The 16164-nt window shown below is 39.4% G+C and overlaps 1 protein-coding gene across 1 annotated transcript in view; it reads left to right on the top strand.

Moving 5' to 3' along the window:
* Positions 1 to 228: 228 nt before the first annotated feature.
* The window catches only part of LOC133550901 (androgen receptor-like), an 86427-nt gene continuing 70491 nt past the window's right edge, over positions 229 to 16164 (top strand). Inside the window, exon 1 of the mRNA XM_061897031.1 lies at positions 229 to 1382. Within this exon, the coding sequence (XP_061753015.1) occupies positions 499 to 1382 (884 nt within the window). The 5' untranslated portion in view covers positions 229 to 498. The remainder of the gene's footprint in view (positions 1383 to 16164) is intronic.

The raw sequence follows: 16164 nt of genomic DNA, 5'->3' as shown, positions 1-16164 counted from the left end.
TAGTTTTTGACATTTAATGGTCAAAACGTCTGTTAACAAATTGCACATTTTGTTTTTACTCGATCAAAGGACTGCTTTGTGGCTTTTCCTTGCTTGTGTTAAACAAAGACACTTAATTATATAACATTACATAACACATGTCACGTATTACACACTCTGGCCCCGCCCGATTTTGATGTAGTGTGGAAGTGCGTGGAAGTGTGTGGACCCATTCACTGGGAAACAGCAAACAGTTATATACTTTATTTCTGGGAGTGAACCATGAGCTTCTCTCTCACTTTTGACGTGCTGAAATCTTAGCACTTTTCGGACGTCTCCACCTGCGCGTTGAGCATCGACTTTTTGGGGGGGAGTTCCTTAGTTTTTTTTAGTGGTTATATATATATGTATATGTAAATATATATGTATATATATTTACATATATATATATATATATATATATATATATATATATATACATATATGTATAAATATATATAAAGAAAACAGTTTGGGGAAATGAGCCAGAGTAGTAGAAAGTCTTCTGGAGGCACATTCTGGCCAGCGGGGGACAAATTAACAACACGCGACAATGTGCGCCAAAACAGCATATCGACAAAAACGGAAGAAAGTTCCTTTTTGGATAAAACGACAAGAAGAGGCGAATTTAGAGCGAACAATGTGGATTTTTACGCACCGTGTGACACAGAAAAGTGTTGCTGTCATCGAGTCCCTCGCTGCGTCCCAGTGTCCGAGGCAGCCCGGGAACTCTGCAAGGCGGTGTCCGTGTCTCTGGGGCTGCACGCCGACTCCAATGGCGACGTTGAGCCCGCGCTCACCAGGGACGTCCCCCACGACCTAATGTCCGTCGAGTGTTTAGCCACGCCGGGCGCAGCCAGGTACAACAGGTGCCCTTCCGGCCAGGAGAAGCTGAAGCCATTACGTCGGACCTCTTCGGACTTGTTATTAAGTGAGGCGTCTGACATAACCCCGAGTCCCTACGCGTCGCCCACGCCGCTTCTTATGGAGCACCTCCACCGCGTCGTGGAGAGGCCAGGTCGGACCTACAAACCCCGGGAAGTCTCTTCAGACTTCGGGGAGGACGTGTACCAAGTCGAGCCATATGTCAGCATCAAGTCCGAGATTAATGGCGACGCTGGAGAGGGAAAGTGGGTCACTATCGGCTGCACCCCTAACGAGAGGTACAACTGGGGGTCGAGTCAGTGCGTTGCTACGCCGCAGACGAGTGGGGCGAACACGAACTTGATTAGTGATCCCTACCAGAGGAGCAGCGAGCAGTGGTACACCGGTGGAGGGGTCCTGGTGCCGCCTCACTCCAACCCCGACTTCATCAAGAAGGAGGTGGGAGAGTGGCTGGATGTCGCCTACAAAGACTCCTCCAGGTAAACACAACATAATGTAATGTCACACATGATTTGAAAAGTTATAGTGAGATTGATACACTTTTTATGTAAGCTATTCAACTAAATTGTTTTGGGGGCCACATTTCCATGAATCCAGACTTCTCCCTGCACCATCAGTGTTGTTTTGTATATTAATATACAAAATAACACTGATGGTGCAGGGGGAAGTCTGGAGAAGACACTGGTTCTTAGAATTCTAAGAACCAGTGTCTTCTCCAGTGGACATTTAATTGTTGCTCCTTTTATTTTGTCAGTTTTAAAACACTGTGTATAATCATGTATCAAAAATAATAGTGTAATGAAAATCTGCAGATTTGTTGGTAAAAACAAGTTTTTGAAAAAATACTAAAACCCTTTTGGTAAGCTACGGAAAATCCGAGGGTTATCGATGGAGAGCCACCTGATTTCGCATAGCTCACAAAAGGGTCAAATAATATTTTGTATTTGTATTTTTATAACTGTTCTATTCTGCTTTGTAAGTAAAGTACAATTTAAATGCTGCCATGTAGTCATAAATAAAACTCAAACCCGCTCACCTCTCCTTTTTTAATCAGTCGTTCTGAGGATGTTAAACAAGTCTGTAATATATACTATACATGGTGGATGAAATATGACTCATTATTTTTTATATACAACACTTCTAAATTACCAATATGACAACAGATGGTGCAAAAGAAGTCTATCATGCCAAAACTTTGGAAGAATTTAAAACAGGGGTCTCCACTCTTCTGACAGTTACTTTTACAAAGAGAAAATTGCTGCGAGCTACTCCTTTTTGTTGAATTTTATTTTAATAGGTTATTTCAACCTAAGAAAAATTTTATCCATCTACATCTTGTACTTCAGTATGTAATTTTTAATGCAGGCTTTTTAATCACTATTAGACTTATTTGACAAAAAGAAAGGATTGTGTGCTTTATTAATATGACTGGCAACATTTATAATGTCCTTCCAGTAAATGAAGAAACAGATATACACTAAGTTATTGTACTTGTGGTCATCTGGTGTCAAATAGAAGCATCATATCTGAATTGAACACTTACACAAATACTTTGAGTTTTGACACATATTCTTTGACCCTTTGGTGAGCTACTCAAAATCAACTGGCGAACTACCAGTAGCTTACAAACTACTGGTTGGAGACCCTACATCGACATAGAAGTAGAAATATGGAATGTTATTTCCTCCATCGAACAATTGCAAACCTTACGTTTTAGAATAGTTTTACATTGAATAAACAAAAAACAGTATCACTGTTATTGTTACAGTAAAATTCTGGTGACTGGGCTGACATTTTTTGCGTTTATTTAAGGACCTACTGCAAACATAGTCAAAATCATTTTTATGATGGCGCCCTATTGATTTTAGGACTCTGCTTCAAAAATGTTAGCCTCTCACAAGTTTTTTGAACTGAACTCATGGGGCGGTCTGGTGTCATTCCCAGGTGGAATTTGGCCCGCGGGCCACAAGTGGAATGGCACTGATGTACCAATATAAACAATGCAAACTAGTAACTCTTTATTTTATATTGTTACTTGAATACTACTTCTTTCAAGGTAGTGAAATGTTCGATTGGAAATTTCATATGGACTCGAACTCCCTCCACTATAGTCTACTGATTTCAGCACACTCTTGTAGGATGGAGGACATAAGTTTACATATTATACCTTCTAACTCTGGAGCTCCAACCAGAAGCTTGTGATCCCAGCTGATTTTGAGTAGCTCACAAAGGATCAAATAATATATGCCTAAACTATAAGTATTTCCATAAATGTTCAATTTAGACATGATGCTTCTATGTGATAGCAAATTACCACATAGCAGTACAAAGAAAATGACCTCACTGTTTGAGTGGGGATCTGTTTCTTAATTTACTATAGGTACAATTTAAATGTGGGCAGTCACATAGGCAATGCATACAATCGTTTTGTTTTTGTCAAGTAGCTCGATCCATTCATCCATTTTCTGCCGCTTATTCCCTTTGGGGTCGCTGGTGCCTATCTCAGCTATAATCGGGCAGAAGACGGTACATCCTGGACAAGTCGCCACCTCATCGCAGGGCCAAGTAGCTCTATTAGTGATTTAAAAAAACGGCATTTGACAAAAATACAAGACGCAGATAAACACCATTTTTTATTGTTGATTACCAACATTTTGTTAATGTTCTGGCAAAATTTTGCTCGGGTTCAAATATTCTATGAAAAGAAAATAAGCAAAAATTAGTAGATTACTGTGATTTTCATTTTGGAAAAGTTGCTCTTAGAAGAAAAAAATGTTGTAGACCCCTGTTTTTAGTTCTTCCAAAGTCTTAGGTATAGAAAAGAATAGAATAGAAAGTACTTTATTGATACCTGGGGGAAATTCAGCACCACAGTTCACTCACAATAGACAATGATAATAATAAATAATAATAATAAATAATATAATATATTATTTTATATATAATATATGAATAATATAAATATATTCTACATATATTCTACATTTAACTGCAGTCAGGGAACATATGCATTATAGATAACATAATAGACTTCTTCCTTTAGAACACCTTTCGGCATATTTATAATGTACAATTACTGTATTTCAAAATAGGTTGGCATATTGTACCCACACTGTATGGTGTATATTACAGAGTTCTCCAACTTAATCACTGAGAACTACTTTGACTTAAAAAAGGAGAGGAGAGCTGTTTGGTGTTTTATTTATGTTTGCGTGGCAACTTTTAAATTGTACTTTATTTACAAAGCAGAATTGAACAGTTACGGAAATACTAAAAGTGGTTAAACAAACACTATTTGATCCTTTTCAGAGCTACTTACAATTATATAGCTCTCAAGATACCTGATTTGAAATATAATCATTTGATAGCACTGCTGGAATGTTACAAACGTCATGTCCAGCTCAGGTCCCGCCCAATGAATACTGACGATGGTCAAAATAGCTCTGTTTTCAATGGTACTAGGCGCCATTTGGCCTTTCACGAAGAAAAATTTCCTATTCTTAAATCAATCAATCAATGTTTACTTATATAGCCCTAATCACTAGTGTCTCAAAGGCCTGCACAAACCACAACACAAACCACAACGACATCCTCGATAGAGCCCACATAAGGGCAAGGAAAACTATCCCCAGTGGGACATAGGTGACAGTGACAAGGATGACTCTGCTTGTTTTGTTTTCAACTGTATGAAATGTTTAAACCAGGGAAAGGATAAATATTTCTTCAGAGTTCCTCGAAAGGTTATCAAAAAGGGCGTAAAAGTACAAGATTTGTGGAAACGATGCCAAAAAAAGCATGCAGCTCACACTCTCATCCAAGGGAGCACAGTCACTCAAAGAATGCATGAATTTGCAGTGATCACTTTGTTAAAGGTTTGTTTGATATACTTTAACGGTTCATTTGTCCCATTTAAGTATTATCTTGATATCTTGATATAATTTGTATTTAGTATACACGTTTGCTGCCAGTTTTTCGAAAAGCACTAACTCGGCATGACAAAATAAAAGAAAGCAAACGTAAGCAAAATCTAAAAGAGTTAAGCTTTTACCAAAGGCAGCAATCATATATGAAGCTTTCAACACATACACAGTGGTGACATCTATAGTTATATTTTGATAAAGAAGGTAAAAACACGAAACTCGTAAGCAACGCGTGTAACAGCAGCAACACGAAACTCGTGAGCAACGCGTGTAACAGCGGCAAACATGGCATCTTAGACGTGAAATTAAATCATGAAATGCAACCTTACTCGAGCAAAAACTATGCATATAAATCCAGGAAAGTCTTGATATCAATTTCCTTGACCAAGCCACACACAAAGAAGTTGTAGACCCCCGTGCTTTTCCAAGTTTCCATCTTTTTTGTCGTGTAGTATGTCATCTGGAGCACAATCTTTTGATAGGTCTTAGAACGGGACTGACGTTGATATCTTGATATAAGCCTTGATATCACTCAAAAAATCCCTTTTTAATATGAGCTATTCCATTGCATAGTTTGTTTTTTTGCTTGTTTCTGCTATTTGCAGGAAGATTTAAGCCTCTTTTGTACTCAGATAGTTTGCGCGCTGCTTGCTTTACAACAGCCATCTTAGCTTGGTCGACCACCACTGGTTTTCATTTCCGGGAAGAAGTAAAGTGTCGAAATGCCAGCAATAGCACTAGTAAATACTAATTTTCCCCAGGGAATTTTTGTACTCTTGTGTATTTTAAAAATGTTTGGTTATACCTATTTATTCATTTTCTATAGCGCCTGTAGTTAGTGGTGGGCATCAAGCAAAATACACCAGGCACTGGTCACCAGCCAATCACATTTTCACCTCTGGACGATTTAGAGTCTCCATTTAACCTAACATGGATGTTTTTGGGATGTGGGAGCAAGGCAGAGTACCCAGAAAGAAACCCACACACACTGAAGGAGAGAAGAACATGCAAACTCCACACATTTAAATTGTTATGTGACCTGAGAGAAATCACATTGGCCCGCTGGCTGATAGTGCAGCGTTCATGATACTGTGATACAAATATGGTTTCATTCACTATGATGACCTGACTTAAATACTATATTTCTCGGAGTCGGGACCCAAACACAGCATGTTATCTTGTACAACTAGGCTTTTTATACTTAATTTACTCTTACACATTTACCCAATTAGCCACCAACTCTCCCCTTTAAAATCTTCCTTCTTCTTTGAAAGTAATGTTGTTTGTGTAGACATTGTATAAAATTAGGTTTAAAATATATTTTTTTTACAATATAAACAACGTTCTACATGTTTCTTGACAAACAAAATACATAACACCTGTGTAACACAATTTGAAGTCAACTGGTAAAGGCATGTCCTAAAAAACCTGAATGCAACACATCTTAGGTATGCTTTGCAATTATTTTATCGGTGAATTACGGCAAGTGTTCTCTAGTTTTGATGATGATGATGATGTAAGTCCTGCATGTAATAATAATGAACACAAAGTGGATGTGTTGTAGATACACTGTCACAAAGTTGTAGAGACGATGCTTCAATAACGTCATGCTTGCGAGCACTGCCTGGTACTCAAACAGTGATTCTCAAATGGGGGTACGTGAAGGTATGCCAAGGGGTACGTGAATTTTTTTTTTTAAATATTCTAAGAATACCAACAATTCAATCGTCCTTTATAAATACATTTATTGAATAATACTTCAACAAAATATGAATGTATGTTCATAAACTGTGAAAAGAAATGCAACAATGCAATATTCAGTGTTGACAGCTAGATTTTTTGTGGACATGTTCCATAAATATTGATGTTAAAGATTTCTTTTTTTATGAAGAAATGTTTAGAATGAAGTTCATGAATCCAGATGGAGCTCTATTACAATCCTGAAAGAGGGCACTTCAAGTTGATGATTACTTCTATGTGTAGAAATCTTTATTTATAATTGGATCACATGTTTATTTTTCAACAAGTTTTTAGTTATTTTTATATCTTTTTTTTCCAAATAGTTCAAAAAAGACCACTACAAATGAGCAATATTTTGCACTGTTATACAATTTAAAAAATCAGAAACTGCTGACATAGTGCTGTATTTTCATCTCTTTTTTTCAACCAAAAATGCTTTGCTCTGATTAGGGGGTACTTGAATTAAAAAAATGTTCACAGGGGGTACATCACTGAAAAAAGGTTGAGAACCACTCCTCTAAAAGAACACAGTACAGTTGACACCCTACAACAGGCTTCATACACAGTGAACTACTAAACCACATCCATCTTGATCAGGCCAATGGCCAAATTAAGCCTCACAAGAAGAAAGCTGTTGTGGCTGAGCAGAGCTGCAAACTTGTGTGTAAAAACTGCTGGATGTCTCACAATGGTACTTAATCATGAGAATGTCACTCTGCAGGTGTTTGAATTCAGGTGGGATTTTAAATTATACAACTTTAGGACTTTGATTAATTTTTTATACTTATGTGCTGTTTGCATCCCTCATTTTTGCATCCTGTTTTTGCTACAGGCAACAGGTGTGGTAGTTATTATTTTTTTTACAATATATTGAGGTTTCTAATATTTTGACGCTAAATAAGGCAACCATAAGCACATTTTTATACCGTCAAAATAACACCTAATTGAAAATTTCAATCAAAAATGCATTTGATTTCCCTTTGAAGTTTCATTCTGTAGCTATCATTTAATTGGTTAGGAACTTTAGGGAGTTGTTTTGTAGAATAGGGTGTGATCCAATAACTGGCATGACAGAATGCATGTAATTAAAGAGAACAATGGCAAGATGACTTAATGATTTACTACTTTGTTTGATATACCTCATGCCTGCATGATCCTCTGACCGATGAGACTTCATGCTATCAGCCTGGGAAAGAGTCCAAGCATACATTGCTTACTTGAGTCACTTGTATTAATCTGCCAGACACTAAAAAAAATGACTTAAAGTTGAACTGAAATACATTTTCATCCAATTTTTTTTTCTTTTAAGAGGAACAAAATAGCTGTTTGTAATTACATGCACCATACTCCAAATGTGGTGCACAATTATGTGATTCCCTTGTGCTACACAGAAATAAAACTAATGCACCTTACAGGCTTGGAGTGGTACACAAATTTGGCTCTGAACTGAAAAGGCGCTATTTAAAACCCAAGTTATTATTTTCATTAGAAAGCAGAAAAGCTGCTGCCGTGTTAAAAATCAGTACTGTAACATCAAAGAAGTGAAGACTTTGCATATTTTTCCCAAAAACTTTTTGGGGAATATTTCTCCTAAATATAACTTGTACTATTTTTTGATTAAATATACACAAAAGCAACCCCGTCTTCTGAATTTAGTTGTACGGTTTTGAAAAAATAAAATAAAGGTAAAGCAACTATTCATCCATCCATCCATCCATCATCTTCCGCTTATCCGAGGTCGGGTCGCGGGGGCAGCAGCCTAAGCAGGGAAGCCCAGACTTCCCTATCTCCAGCCACTTCGTCTAGCTCTTCCCGGGGGATCCCGAGGCGTTCCCAGGCCAGCCGGGAGACATAGTCTTCCCAACGTGTCCTGGGTCTTCCCCGTGGCCTCCTACCAGCTGGACGTGCCCTAAACACCTCCCTAGGGAGGCGTTCGGGCAACTATTCAATCGGGCTAAATTTATGTAGTTGATTATGGGGACGTAATTTAAAAAATATTTACAGGAATGACCAAACCTCTTTGATTGTTCTGAAGATTGTGAAACAAACATTGATGTTTTTGTCAATATACAAGTGATAGCAGTAAGAACACATTCTCTGACTATTACTATTGACTATTATAAAATAAACACAACCAAGGTTCCCTTGCTGTCTGCTTACTGTTCCACTATTTGCAGATTTTCTCAGTGTACTTTCGTTTATGTTCCAAGGAAGTGAGGCCATGGGTGTGTTGGTGTTTATATACTACATTGCCCAGAAAACGTGGCGCTATAGGGTCTGAGCTACAAGTGTGTCCAAGAGTTATTGTCACGATTACGCATTGCTGCGGTAGTTGTTAGGTTAAAGTTAAAGTACCAATGATTGTCACACACACACACAAGGTGTGGCGAAATTATTCTCTGCATTGTAACCCAAGATGCAGAGACAGGAGAAAGTGTGCAGATAGGAAAAGTATTTAAGGCTCAAAAATACCTAAAAATAGTGCAGCAGGGAAGTGCTGAAAAAGCATAAGGAACAATATATGTACTATGCAGGTACGAAGTATACACAGTAATCACATGTCAAGTAAAGCATAGCAAGTACAATGAACCAGCACTGCTGGCATTTAAAGCACTCAAATGAAGATTGGCAGCAGGTGATTTTCCCAATCACCAAACAGAGACAGGTGTGTCCATCAGGGCTCTATCCTGACTGTGACAATGCAGGGGAAGCGCACAGGAAGAGGAGTAAACAGGGAGGAAGGAGCACGGAGACGAACTAAACTCATAAACACAGGAAAACAATATACCACATCTGACCTGTCCAGGCAGCTCATTACAATAGATGGGTTGCAATCACATGACAGAGAGGCACATCCAAACACTTCTGGGTTTCAGCCGATGGTCTAAGCCCCATTAGGCAACTTTTTAGTTACCTGAATCCATGCAGATTTAGACTTATTTTGAAAGGTTTAGAGGCAAATATAAAAGTGATCATGAAAACATACTTAAGATGGGTTGGAGTGGATTTTTACACTTTTAAGAAAAATATTTTATAAAAAAAGATTTAAACCATTTATCATCACTAAGAGGTTACTGCTAACTCACTTCATTTGACACTCACGGTATGTAGAGAAGAAAAGATTGGAGTCACATCATGTCTTTACATCTGCGGGGTCTACAAATTAAGCATTAATCCGTAAAAAATCAAGTTGGATTTATTCGTGCATCGTTAAGTACATTGACATAACACGTGCGGTGCTGCTGTGATCGTGACGCTAATGAGAAAAATGAGAAGTTTTTATTTGGTTGATTTCCTGCTACAAATATTAGTCTCATCTACACTTCATGTCTCCAGTTGTTTTTATGCTGTAAAGTTCATATTTTGGCTCATTATTTAGCTGTATATATCCCTTTTGTTCAGCAATGTTTGTTAGCAATATCAAGATTCCATATATGCTGTTTATCTTATTTATTCATGTAGTTCAGAGGTCTCCAAACTACGGCCTGCGGGCCCTGATTTTTTATTATTATTTTTTAAGCTATGTCCTTTCTAAGCCATTTTCTACCACTTGTTACGCTCGGTGTCTCCTAACCGCTCAGGCAAATCATATTGTCTAAAAATGCATTTTCCCATCAATAACTTGACATCATCGCAGCAAGTGTGCGCTCTTTCAGTCAATTAGTGCGCGAAGAACATATGTATATATAAATATACAGCCCGGCTCCCTACCAAATTGTTTTAAACCAATGCGGCCCCCAAGTCAGAAAGTTTGGGGACCCCTAATCTAGTTCATTAATACTATTAAGGATATTTTCTTGATGCTAACAAATATCATCAAAGACGCTATAATGTGGTCATATCTGTCGAATAAGGCACTTTGCTTTCCTGCACAACTACATTTTTAGTTTCATTTATGAAAACCGACAACAAAAATGCAGTGACTTGGATCAACAATCACAATATTTGTTAGTAGGAATTAACGTGACCTCAGTTTATTTGCACAACCAGGTCTAAGTAGTTATATTTAGGCCAAGCAACCACAAATGAACAAAAACTAATGTGATCTATTGTCATTTTATCCACATTTAGTTCTGCTCTCTGACACTAATAATATAAATAAATGGTTGTACTTGTATAGCGCTTTTGTACCCCTTTTTAAGGAGCCCAAAGTGCTTTGACAGTATTTCCACATTCACCCATTCACACACACATTCACACACTGATGGCGGGAGCTGCCATGCAAGGCGCTAACCAGAACCCATCAGGAGCAAGGGTGAAGTGTTTTGCCCAAGGACACAACGGACGTGACTAGGATGGTAGAAGGTGGGGATTGCTGGCACGGCCACTGTCCCAACTTCGCCACGCCGTCCCCCATATATATAACTCGATTACATCACGGAAAATTTCTCAAAGAAATCAAATGTTCAAACAAACATTTTACAAAAGTGATCGCTGCAAACACAAGCATGAGAGCAATTTCCTTCGTTGCACTTGTTTTGTCCTGACTTTATTATCTTTATGAACCACTTCTCTCGGCACTATGTAAGAGCTATTACCTGTCTCTCAATTTGAACACAGGAGCCTACACGATCTACAAGAAACTGTCAAATCAGAGCTTGTGAAAGTTGATTCCTGGTTCAAATGCAATAAGCTCTCACGTAATGTAAATAAAACAAATTGTATTCTATTTCGTTCTAATAAAAACCGGACAAATACTGAGCACTGCCATATCAACATTAATGGGCAGGAAATACAGAGAGTATATTCCACAAAATTCCTGGGGGTCATCATTGACGAATACCTCAATTTTAAATGTCACATTAGCCATCTGTTAAACAAATTATCCAAATATGTTGGCCTGTTCTTTCACCTTCGTCATTATCTTCCTCTTTATGCTCTACTTACCTTATACAAAACTCTCTTTGAACCACATCTAAACTACTGTAATATCATCTAGTGTAACACCTTTCCTACCTACCTTCACAAATTAGAATCCATGCAAAATAAAATTATACGGGCCCTGTCATGGTCCAAGTTTAATGCCCCCACTCGTCATCTATTTCATAAATATCATCTCTTAAGACTGACAGAGTTCAATATTTGTCAAAATGATTGTTTAACCTATCAAGTCATTTACAGGCTGAATCTTAGGCTCTGTACCTTGGTTCCTATCTACCATCCCCAGCATGCCCACAACACTCGTAACTTAGATCTGATAACAGGTAAACATCTTTTATTGGCTTGTACCGCTCACAGTGTCGTATGCAGGGGACGAAAGATTTAGAACCATGTAACCTATACGTGCTACAAAGCAATGCACTAAAGATATTTATGGGGTGTTATGGGCTAGGAACAGAAGACTAGTTTCAACTCTTAGAGAGAGGCAGAGCTTGAATTGTAGTTTGGTTGACACCGTGTATTAGAGAATTAGTGATGGACAACACATACTGTATATACACACAATGAGTTGAATGGCCATTCAACATGAAAGTAATTTAAAGAGAAAAACACAAGTACTATATACATGTATACAATTCCATTTAACTATTCAGTGTCTCTGGATCTTGTTTAAATCTCAGTTCAGATAGTTGTTCTTGGGGGGAAAAAAGGACAGCAGTACAGTCCATGTGCCGCAGGTAAAGGGACAATTGTAAAGGGTCGGCTCGAGAGCCTCCTACCAGCCCAGACAGAGCAGGTGGTGAGGTTCCTGGCTGGAATCTTCCAAACTTGATCCTTGGACTAGGTGATTATTTTCCTTAGCTCGCCATCAAAAAGAGAAGCCTGGCCTGTGTAAGAGCCAGAACCATTCTTATATATCCATGTGTACACAAATCTTCATTAAATAACACTAAGTTGCGTTATCTAGTATTCATAATATATTATCCAACAATATGCCATCAAGTATTCATAATATATTATTCAATATTATCTAATTCTTTCCTCAATATTGTACAATATAAATCAATAAACATCAGAATCACAATATGCAATAAAATGCTAAAATAACCATTAGCAGCATAATTATGACCTATACAAAGCAGTCAGTGCACTAAATGTGCTTATGATCTAAACACATAAAAGTACATTCAATACACAAATGTGATCATTAGTTTAAGTCAAACCTTTTATATGGACGATTGAGAATATGCCACAAAGACTGTTGCAATGAAGAAATATTAATGCTTAAAGTGCTATTGTCATGAATATGGATTCACCAATTCAGCTTCTACAGTCAAACACAGCTTAATGACAAAGAATCTGGTGCTGGAAGTCGGCTCTATAAAGTTACAAAATAGGCATGTAGTTTAAAAAAACGTCAGCACAATATTTCAGGTGAAAACAATGTTTAAAGCCTACCTCGAGCAGAAATGCAATTGATCTCTCATGTCCTGTCTCCTGGCTACTTCCTGCTATCGGCTTATAAGCACCACCAATTGGACCGCCGCGGTCACGTGACAAGGAAGGAGTGCGCCGAGTTGCCAAAGATTAACTACAGCAAGAGCATACCAGTCACTTCCGGCTACCGGTATATACCTACAGCTGATTGGACTGTGGCAGTCACGTGACTAGGAAGTGCGGAAAGAGTAAATAGAAAGACAAGAGCATAATAGTCTCCGCAAATGTATTTCACACCTGCGTTACACCCTCCCACCTTAAGATGGTGCACCTCCATGTGCACACTATATAATGTGAACGGGTAGTTCTAAGCTAGAGTTCCCTGCAGGGGGGCTACTAAGTATCTCACTATAGGCATCTGCTAGACTATGGAAAAGCGTCTGAACAACTGAAATAAAAGGATTACCCAACGTGGAATAACCAAATCGCTTAGGTGGTTGTCGCTGTCTTGAAGAATGACGAATAGCATCAGGCGCATCGAGAACTTCAGAGTCAAACACAACCGACTGGGTAAGGGCAGGGTCGCTAGATTCTGGGGATGTTTCTGCTTGGCCACTCTTCTCAGTTTCTCCATCCATTTTATCTTGTTCTCCAATTTCAGGTTCTTTAGCTGAAAAGAGAACAGGCTCATTGGATGCAGGTAAGTATGCATGATCTTCTCTCACAGATGGAGGCGGTGATGTGGCTGGATCCGCAGAGGACTTCCCTGGATCAGGCAAGTAGGGTTTCACAGGTTCCGTAAGTATACACTTTGGAGCATTGTCGAGCGATGGTAGGATGCTTTTTTTTAACAGTTAAGGTTTCAGGTGAAAGGCTTGCAAATAGAGGTAATTGGCAATCATCCTCATCTTCAGAATTGTCATGATTCTCACCAAGCGGTGTCTCTTGCTGCTGGCTTCTGGTCACTGGCCTGCGAGGAGGCGTTGCTTCAGGAGACTTTTGGCAAGTATCACTCTGAAGAGACTCACAGGGCAGTAGAAGATCACGGTGAAGAGTTTGAGTTGGAGCGTTGTCATCCCTTTCTAGTCTCACTGTATATACTGGAAGGTCACCAGCACAGCTGAGAACGACATATACCTCACGCTCCCACTTATCCTCAAGTTTGTGCTTTCCTCGCAGTTTCACATTGCGAACTAAAACACGATCACCAACGTCTAAACTAGATGGGGTAACTCGTTTATCAAATCTTCTTTTATTGTGTTCTGCAGATTTCTCCGCATATCTAGCACCAAGCTCGAAACTTTGCTCAAGCCGTGAACATAAATGCTCAACATACTGGGAATGTGATTTTGACTGCTTTCCTCGAACTGGAAGACTGAAAGCAAGATCAACTGGAAGGCGGGGTGAGCGACCAAACATTAATTCATAGGGCGTGAATCCAGTTACATCATTCTTGGTACAATTGTACGCATGGCAGAGTGGTTTCACGTATTCTTTCCATCGCTTCTTCTGCTTGGGCTCCAAGGTTCCGAGCATACTTAATAGAGTTCGGTTAAAGCGCTCTACAGGGTTCCCTCGTGGATGATATGGAGTAGTTTTTGTCTTAACAATACCAACAATCTCACAGAGTTCTTTTGTGAGCTTAGACTCAAAGTCTGGTCCTTGATCAGTATGCAGTTTCTCAGGTATCCCATAGTAAACTATGAAGTGTTCCCATAAGTAACGTGCAACGGTATGTGGTTTCTGATTAGGGGTAGGTAAAGCCACAGCAAACTTGGTAAAGTGATCCGTTAGAACTAGTATGTCTTTGGTGTTACTCTGGTCAGGTTCTAAAGATAAAAAAATCCATACACACCAACTCAAGTGGCCGAGTGGTGGTAATATTAACCAAGGGTGCGGCTCTCTCTGGTGGGGATTTTCGTCGGACACACCGGTCACAAGTCCTGATTTTGGTTTCAACATCTGTTGACATACGTGGCCAAAAAAATCTAGAGCGTACGAGGTCTAGTGTTTGCTCAACACCTAAGTGTCCCATGTCATTGTGAAGACTTTTCAGAACCAAGGCCCTCAACCCATCAGGTAAAACGAGCTGGAAAAGTTCTTCATCTCTATCTTTCCTTCTTCTGTAGAGGACACCATCCACCAATTCCAGGCGGTTCAATTCTCGAAGAAGCAATGCCAATTCAGGAAGCTCGTGTCTCACTGTATGAGATACATGCTCTCCCGTTTCCAACTGGTGAATGACCTCTCGGATGGATTGATCAGATCTCTGTTTCTCCCTGATTTCCTCAATAGACAAGGCTGGAACGACTAGCAACCCATGCTGATTTTCGTCCAGATAACTCTCAGGGATGGCTTTGACAGAGGTGGTCATGGACTCAACCAGTGTGATGGGAGGGTAATCAGTGGAACTGGTTGAACTCCAGTTTTTCACAAAACGACTTTGGCAAATGGCCGCGACGACTTCTGGGGAAATTTCATATCCGGGTGCACTGCTGTGCCCATCGGTGAACTGACGGATGAGATCTAGATCAGAGGAAGTATCAAGAGATGAATCATGGGGACGGCGTGACAGTGCATCAGCGTCAAGGTTTTGCTTGCCAGTCCGATACTGAAGTGTGAAGTTGTATGTTGAAAGTGCTGCAAGCCAACGGTGACTAGCAGCATCAAGTTTGGCGGATGTCAGGATGTATGTTAATGGGTTGTTGTCTGTAACCACAACAAAGTTAGCACCATACAGATAATCATGAAATTTTGCAGTAATGCTCCATTTCAATGCTAGAAATTCCAGTTTATGAGCAGGGTATCGTGATTCGCTGGTGGATAAACCACGGCTAGCATACGCGATGGCTCCCAAGTGACCATCTTGCTCTTGATAGAGAGCTGCACCAAGACCTATGGCACTAGCATCTGTATGTAAGATGTATGGCTTCTTCGGGTCTGCAAACCCCAGAACGGGTGCAGTAGTTAGGTGCTCAATCAGGTTTTCAAAGGCACTCTGACATTCTGATGACCACCTTTCACCAAAAGGTGTATGTGTCGAGTAGTGTGACTTGGAATTGGATCCTCTCTGTCCAGATCTACAGGGTGGTGTATAGCCCTGTGTCAAGTCATTCAGTGGTTTGGCTATCGCAGAATATCCTCGGATGAACCTTCGGTAATAACCAGCGAATCCTAAAAATGATTTTAACTCTTTCAGGGTGCATGGAATTGGCCAGGTCTTCAGGGTGCATGGAATTGGCCAGGTCTTTAAGGCAGAAATCTTCACTGGATCAGTCTTCAC

This window comes from Nerophis ophidion, linkage group LG04 (genome assembly GCF_033978795.1).
Source record: "Nerophis ophidion isolate RoL-2023_Sa linkage group LG04, RoL_Noph_v1.0, whole genome shotgun sequence".
Classification (NCBI taxonomy): Eukaryota; Metazoa; Chordata; class Actinopteri; order Syngnathiformes; family Syngnathidae; genus Nerophis; species Nerophis ophidion.
The sequence above is the reverse complement of the archived record's forward strand: the minus strand, read 5'-3'. Positions and strand labels throughout refer to the sequence as shown.